The sequence below is a fragment of the Nerophis ophidion genome, linkage group LG15 (assembly GCF_033978795.1).
Source record: "Nerophis ophidion isolate RoL-2023_Sa linkage group LG15, RoL_Noph_v1.0, whole genome shotgun sequence".
NCBI classification, from domain to species: Eukaryota; Metazoa; Chordata; class Actinopteri; order Syngnathiformes; family Syngnathidae; genus Nerophis; species Nerophis ophidion.
The window spans coordinates 843,611-852,362 of record NC_084625.1 but is presented as its reverse complement, the minus strand read 5'-3'; the positions used below and the strand labels follow the sequence as shown (position 1 = coordinate 852,362).

Here is an 8,752-nt window from a genome sequence, read left to right as displayed (position 1 = left end):
CTAACTAACCATCTTATTGTTGTGTTAGGGCACATTGTCACCAAGTGAAGACCTAACTAACCATCTTATTGTTGTGTTAGGGCACATTGTCACCAAGTGAAGACCTAACTAACCATCTTATTGTTGTGTTAGGGCACATTGTCACCAAGTGAAGACCTAACTAACCATCTTATTGTTGTGTTAGGGCACATTGTCACCAAGTGAAGACCTAACTAACCACCTTATTGTTGTGTTAGGGCACATTGTCACCAAGTGAAGACCTAACTAACCATCTTATTGTTGTGTTAGGACACATTGTCACCAAGTGAAGACCTAACTAACCATCTTATTGTTGTGTTAGGGCACATTGTCACCAAGTGAAGACCTAACTAACCATCTTATTGTTGTGTTAGGGCACATTGTCACCAAGTGAAGACCTAACTAACCATCTTATTGTTGTGTTAGGGCACATTGTGACCAAGTGAAGACCTAACTAACCATCTTATTGTTGTGTTAGGGCACATTGTCACCAAGTGAAGACCTAACTAACCATCTTATTGTTGTGTTAGGACACATTGTGACCAAGTGAAGACCTAACTAACCACTTTATTGTTGTGTTAGGACACATTGTCACCAAGTGAAGACCTAACTAACCATCTTATTGTTGTGTTAGGGCACATTGTCACCAAGTGAAGACCTAACTAACCACCTTATTGTTGTGTTAAGACCTAACACAACAATAAGGTGGTTAGTTAGGCCTGCGGTTGGTGACACCAATAAGGTGGCCTGAGTGGATGTTGGCAAGGATGTGTGAGGTAGAGAGTGGTGTACAAAGATGTTTATTCAAGCCATGAACTCGTAGGGGATGGGCTCCAGCAGCTGAGGTTTGTTATTCTTGGTGCTGACAAAGTGAGCTTCACGGGGAGGAGCGGGCTGCAGGGAGGAAAGCAGATGTCAGTGCACATGTTACTTGACCTGCACCAACACACATCTGACTACCTGGCGCTTGAGTTCCATCCAGGTGTTGGTCTTCTTGGCCTCCGCCTTCTTGCTGTCGTTCTCTCTGACACGCTGCAGGAAAGCATCTCTGCTCTTAGAGTGTTTGACGTGCTCGATGCGCACGTTGATCCTCTTGGCCAGGATATTGCCTCTGTGGGCACAAACACTAATCAAACACTGACAGGGCAGACATGGAGGTCAGCACTGACACCAATTCAATGAGTCATAGGATCATCTCACAATCCTACCTGCCCAAAGATCTGGGTAATGTTACATATTTAGCCCAGGTCAATAGGACCATTTGAATGTCAAATGGTTAACTTAGTTATCATATTTGTACTTTTGAAGTGTTGTCGCCTCACTTGCACTTCAGCTCCACCAGGAGGTGGGAGTGAGGGTGCTGGAGGTCCAAGTGTTGTCCCCCAGGTGAATGACCACAGAGGACCACGTGAGTCCACATGGTAAAGTGAAGATGGGGTTCCTTGGTGGTGTGTGGCTACTACCTACCTGACCTTCTTGTTGATGATGACACCCACAGCATGTTGGGTCACGTTGTACACACGACCAGTCTTGCCATGGTAGCATTTATGTGGCATCCCCTTCTGAATGGTGCCTGTGCCCTGGACAACACAACACATCTCTTCAAGTCCACCACACATTAAAAACACAACACAACACATCTCTTCAAGTCCACCACACATTAAAAACACAACACAACTCATCTCTTCAAGTCCACCACACATTAAAAACACAACACAACTCATCTCTTCAAGTCCACCACACATTAAAAACACAACACAACACATCTCTTCAAGTCCACCACACATTAAAAACACAACACAACTCATCTCTTCAAGTCCACCACACATTAAAAACACAACACATCTCTTCAAGTCCACCACACATTAAAAACACAACACATCTCTTCAAGTCCACCACACATTAAAAACACAACACAACTCATCTCTTCAAGTCCACCACACATTAAAAACACAACACAACACATCTCTTCAAGTCCACCACACATTAAAAACACAACACAACACATCTCTTCAAGTCCACCACACATTAAAAACACAACACAACACATCTCTTCAAGTCCACCACACATTAAAAACACAACACAACACATCTCTTCAAGTCCACCACACATTAAAAACACAACACAACACATCTCTTCAAGTCCACCACACATTAAAAACACAACACAACACATCTCTTCAAGTCCACCACACATTAAAAACACAACACAACACATCTCTTCAAGTCCACCACACATTAAAAACTCCTATCCATTACATTCACTATTGCTTTCTTTGTATCACCTTTTCTATCAGTGTAAGTCTTTTTTTAGGGGCATCAGCCTTTTTTATCAGTATCAGTCTTTGTTCTATTAGTATAAGACTTCTTTTTAACAATGTCATTTTATTTTCTATCAGTATGTCTCTTTAATCAGTGTCTTTTTTTAAATCACAAGTATTTTATTATCAGTATATATTCTCATCAGTGTCAAGTCTTTTATGAGTATCAGCCTTTTTCTTTCAGTGTAAGTCTTTTTACGGGCATAAGTTTTTTTTATCAGTATCAGTCTTTTTTTTATCAGTATCAGTCTTTGTTCTATTAGTATAAGACTTCTTTTTATCAATGTCATTTTAGTTTCTATCAGTATGTCTCTTTAATCAGTGTCTTTTTTTAAATCACAAGTCTTTTATTATCAGTATATATTCTCATCAGTGTCAAGTCTTTTATGAGTATCAGCCTTTTTCTTTCAGTGTAAGTCTTTTTACGGGCATAAGTTTTTTTTATCAGTATCAGTCTTTTTTTCAATCAGTTTGTCTTCTTTTTATCAACGTCAGTTTATTTTCTATCATTATGTCTTTAATATGTGTCTTTTAATAAGTCATTTTATTATCAGTATAAATCTATTTTATTGCTAGCCTTTTTCTGTCAGTATGCCTTTTCATTGGTATCAGTCTGTATTTTATCAGTATGAGTCTATTTTATCAGTTGAAGTCTATCGGTATCAGCCTCTCTCTTTCGGTACAAGTTTTTTTTTTAATTCAGGGACAATGTTTTTTTTTTTTTAATAACTAGACATTCCGAGTTCAAATGAATTCAGTAACTTATACACACAAAAACAAAGGTATCCATCATTACCAGATGACACCACAGACAGACTTGAATAACATTTTAACATCCTGATCATTAAATGTTAAATTTTATATGAAGTTTGTGATTCCTAAAGCAATTGTAGTGTTTCCTTCTAAAACTTGCTGGCTCCCCTTCTTAGAAGATATGGTCCCTAAGAATGATGTGCTTTGTCGTGACTGTACCAGTTTCTGCCGCATCTGGGACAGATCAGACCAGGTGACAGATGTGTATATATATATATATATTTTTTTTTTGCCTTTTGGTTCGGGACCCTGTGGCACCCTAATGTTTGTCCTCACATCTTGGCAGTGAATATTCATCATCTGGCATAGACGTGGCTGTTGAAGCTTTCAAGTGCTGCAATATATCTGTCCATACCTCTGAACCATACAGCCAAGTTGTTAGAACAATTGCTTCTTCTAAAACAATGTTGGATTGAAACCTATTTTAGCAAAGCAAAGTGGCCGAGCACAGATCCATGTAGTCGGATGTAAGAAACATAAATCCATACATCGATTAACGGGACTAGGTCCGACCAATGCAATCTTAAGTCTGTGAGCACAAACTGATGAAGCCTAATGGGATGAGCCCAACATCTTCCAAGACAAACCAAGCAGTCCAGCTGCTATGGATTGAACGCCCTGAGATGACAACCTTCATAGACACCGATTAATCGTCCCTTACCACCTTTGCTTACCTTGATGTCAACAATGTCCCCCTTCTTGTAGATACGCATGTAGGTGGACAGAGGAATGGGGCCTGTGGAGGTAATGCAGATGAAATGTGTGCACACATGGTGCATGCATCATCAACATCATCATACTCAGACATGTTGTAAGGGTACGCAGCATGGAGCTCCACTGCCTACTGGCGCTGACGAGACGCAGAGCCGCCATCTTGGAGTGGTGATCCACGTGTCACTCAGTGCAATTCATTTGGCAAGAGCAATGAACTGTCAGTACATTTCATTCATCTTACCTCACTAAATACCACTCATTTTCACCCGCTTTTTTCTCATACATGTAGCTTTGATAAAGGACACATGTTTTATTATTCATAGTTTGCTTAAGAGTAATAAACTATTCTTACATGCTATAAGTGACCAGATCAAACTTGGAATATAATCCCAGGGAAGGGTCAGCTATTTTGAAGTTGAAAAAACAATATGATTAGGTTATATATACATGCGTAGATCCTACATAATGTATGAATATAATAGCTATCTATATATATACTGTATCTCTGTTGCTGTAGCAGCAGGGAGTTCATTCTGTCTTGACACTTTGTATTCCATCCATCCATTTTCTACCGCTTATTCCCTTTTGGGGTCGCGGGGGGCGCTGGCGCCTATCTCAGCTACAATCGGGCAGAAGGCGGGGTACACCCTGGACAAGTTGCCACCTCATCGCAGGGCCAACACAGATAGACAAACAACATTCACACTCACATTCACACACTAGGGCCAATTTAGTGTTGCCAATCAACCTATCCCCAGGTGCATGTTTTTGGAGGTGGGAGGAAGCCGGAGTACACGGAGGGAACCCACGCAGTCACGGGGAGAACATGCAAACTCCACACAGAAAGATCCCGAGCCTGGATTTGAACCCAGGACTGCAGGACCTTCGTATTGTGAGGCAGACGCACTAACCCCTCTTCCACCGTGAAGCCACACTTTGTATTGATATTTTTTATTACATTCTAACCTTAAATGATCATCTTTACACTGATTGTTTTGTATGTATTTTTTTATATGTCACTTTGGATAAAAGTGTCTGCTAAATACTTACACATAAACATATATATTTATTTGACAAATAATTATATTATGGTCAAACTCTTGTTTGCTAGCAGCTACAATTTCAGTACTTTTGAAGATCTTTGCTCCTTCTCCATTCTGTGTTAATATTCTTTACACAAAATACAACCAATAGTACGTTTATGTTAAATCTTACATGTGAAAAGTAATCCCCCAATTCCTATTTTCAACAGTCCGCTCATTTGAGCAGGAAAAAGCTGAACGCCATATTTGTTTTCTACCTGTCAACTGTCAGTTTATGCTGCTCGCCGGCTCCTCATCACCACTTCAAGATGGCGGCCCAATTTCTCACGTCACAGCAGCCAATGCTGCGTCTACTTATAACATGTCGAGGATGATACTACTCACCATGCTTGCGGAAGGGTCTGCTGAACATGTACCTGGTCCCCCTCCTCTTGCCTCTGGTGTTGGTCATGATGTCAAGTTACTGTATGTCCGATGCCAAATGTCTGGAACAATACACAAATATCTTGTAAAGGTCATCCTTCTCAAACAGAGCAAGAATTGACATAGGGCTGAGCGATGTATGGAATATAGTGGATATATTGCGGGTATGTCTCTGTACGTTATAGAAAAGGACTATATGGTGATATTGGAGTATACATTCTCACGCAGTTGCTTTTAGCTGCGGGCATCACACTACAGGCTCTTCTCACTCTTTCTTGTCCCTCCTCAGAGACATAAAACAAGCGCACCTTCTTACATACGTCATATACTGTCGCGTCATACGCCCTTGCCGAGCAAAAAGGTAGCAACATGGTAATATTAGCTGTGATGCTAGCAGAGTGGTGCAAGTGGTAATACTAGAGAAAGAAGGGGCCAATCTGGAAACAAATGAAGAAATAATCGATTCCTAAGAAAAACAGCACAGGGTCCATCGTCTGGCGGTGGTTTGGCTTGAAGCAGGAAGATTTGGAACCGACAACCGTAATATGTCAAGAATGCGGCAAAAGCGTTGTTACAAAACAACCTACTGCTAATTTGTAGCATCATTTGAAAAGTCACCTGCTAGAGAATGAAGAGCGCTTGAAACTCTGCATGTCAACATTCAACGTTCGGTGCTATACCCACAAAATGCCCAAGCAACCATTTCCACATCAACACCTATGAATAAAATAGTCAACAGAATGAGATAACGTCCACATTGACCTACCACATAGCGAGGGACATACACTATTTGATTTCCTTTTAAAGGGGAACATTATCACCAAACCTATGCAAGCGTCAATATATACCTTGATGGTGCAGAAAAAAGACCATCTATTTTTTTAACCGATTTCCGAACTCTAAATGGGTGAATTTTGGCGAATTAAACGCCTTTCTGTTAATCGCGCTGGAGGCGATGACGTCAGAATGTGACGTCGCCGAGGTAACACACCCACCATTTTCATTTTCAACACATTACAAACACCGGGTCTCAGCTCTGTTATTTTCCGTTTTTTGGACTATTTTTTGGAACCTTGGAGACATCATGCCTGGTGGGTGTGTTGTCGGAGGGTGTAACAACACTAACAGGGAGGGATTCAAGTTGCACCACTGGCCCCAAGATGCCAAAGTGTCTGCCGCCAGACCCCCATTGAATGTGCCAGAGTGTCTCCACATTTGACCGGCGATGCTAAGACAGACATGGCACAGAGATGTATGGATAACCTGCAGATGCATTTGCAACCATAGTCAACGAAATCACAAAGGTGAGTTTTGTTGATGTTGACTGCCAGCTAATCGATGCTAACATGCTACGCTAATCGATGCTAACATACTATTTACCGGCGGTACTAAAGCAGACATGGTACAGAGATGTATGGATAAACTGCAGATGCATTTGCAACTATATTACGTTTCTTTCCACCCACATTTAATGCGAAAAAAACACTTACCAATCGACGGATATAAGTTGCTCCATTCTCAAAAGATGCGAAAGTCCTGATCGTTTGGTCCGCACATTTTACCGGCGATGCTAACGCAGCTATTCGGCCATGCTATGGCTATGAATAGCGTCAATAGCTATTCGCTCAATAGCCTCAGTTTCTTCAATATTTTCATACTCCAACCATCTGTTTCAATACATGCGTAATCTGTTGATTCGCTGAAATCCGAGTTTGAATCCGAGCTAATGTCGCTATATCTTGCTGTGGTATTCCCATTGTTTGTTTACATTGGCAGCACTGTGTGACGTCACAGGGAAATGGCCAGTGTCTTCGCAGAGAGCCGAAAATAAGGCACTTTAAAGCTTTATTTAGGGATATTCCGGGACCGGTAAAAGTTTGAAAAAAACTTCAAAAAATACAAGAAGCCACTGGGAACTGATTTTTACTGTTTTTAACCCTTTTGAAATTGTGATAATGTTCCCCTTTAAGTAGCTCATTATTATTTAACACTTATTGAAATGTCATGTCTCATCGTGGGTTTCACTATGTAAAGCGCTTTGAGTCACTCGAGAAAAAGCGCTATATAAATATAATTCACTTCACTTGATATGTTTTCGACTTTTGTGGTGGCGTTCTGTACAAAAAGTGCACTTTGTTTATTTTTAAAATGTCTGACAATCTTGGACTTTGTTTTGAAAACACATGAATGTTTGTGCCATTGCTTAATAAATATTTAATAAATACACTTTTGCTAAATTGACTTAATTTGTATGAAAGTTTAAAAGTAGCATATATGAACGCAGTATGAAGAAGAATGTTTGAATGTAGACACATAGAATCATCATACTGCTGTCATTATATGCATCAAGTGTTCATTCCAGCCTAAGGCAAAATGTCCACATATATATGCTGAATCGTGACATGGCCTAAAAATATCATGATATTAATTATAGGCCATATCGCCCAGCCCTAAATTGACAATGTAATGACATTGGGTGTGCAGCTGAGCCGGAAGGCAAAGCGCTCAATTTACCGGTCGATCTATGTTCCCATCCTCACTTATGACTGAAAGGACAAGATGACGGGTACAAGCGGCCCAAATGAGTTTCCTCCGCCGGGTGGCGGGTTTCTCCCTTAGAGATAGGGTGAGAAGCTCTGTCATCCCGGAGGAACTAAAAGTAAAGCCGCTGCTCCTCCACATGGAGAGGAGCCAGATGAGGGGGTTCAGGCATCTGGTCAGGATGCCGCCCGAACACCCCTTAGGGAGGTGTTTAGGGCACGTCCGACCGGTAAAAGGCCACGGGGAAGACCCAGGACACATAGGGAAAACTTTGTCTCCCGGCTGGCCTGGGAACAACTCAGGATTCCCCGGGAAGAGCTGGACGAAGTGGCTGGGGAGAGGGAAGTCTGGGCTTCCCTGCTTAGGCTGTTGCCCCCGCGACCCGACCTCGGATAAGCGGAAGATGGTGTGCAGCTAATGCTAACAACCAGCCAGACATATTAATTAAACATGTTAAAAGTTAATTTGACCCACAAATCAAGCCTTTGAGTGTTACAAATGCTTGTTGTTGGGCCAATATTGCGAGAAGTGCTGATATTAATCCCATAGTCTGCCGGCCCACGTGCACCGACACCACGCTCCAAGGCTCACATTAGCGGAGCGGACCTCTCTTTTCGGGGCAAAGTCAGTAGGATGTGAAAGCACTGTGGCACAAGGAAGGTGTTGTAGCACACATTCAGGTGCAAGTAACAGAGGACGAGCAGATATTTAAAGACTAATTGTGGCTTGAGAGGAGAGAAGATCTTACCGCGGTGTCAGCAAGATGGCGGCTGGGGCGGAAAGGGAGACATTAGGACCCCAAACTCCGCCTGGTTGCCTTGTTGGCTGTGAGGCTGCCCCATGCATTGCCTGAAGAAAAAAGCCATCGAGGGTGAGGCT

General features: G+C 41.8%; 1 protein-coding gene across 1 annotated transcript; it reads right to left on the bottom strand.

Moving 5' to 3' along the window:
- Nucleotides 1–802: 802 nt before the first annotated feature.
- Nucleotides 803–8,747, bottom strand: LOC133569063 (large ribosomal subunit protein eL21). Its single transcript, XM_061921197.1, has 6 exons — nucleotides 8,622–8,747; nucleotides 5,294–5,394; nucleotides 3,827–3,888; nucleotides 1,486–1,598; nucleotides 979–1,129; nucleotides 803–912 (listed from the first exon to the last, which is right to left on the bottom strand). Exons 2-6 carry the CDS (start codon nucleotides 5,358–5,360, stop codon nucleotides 823–825), a joined length of 483 nt encoding a protein of 160 aa, XP_061777181.1. The 5' UTR covers nucleotides 5,361–5,394; nucleotides 8,622–8,747; the 3' UTR covers nucleotides 803–822.
- Nucleotides 8,748–8,752: the final 5 nt, after the last annotated feature.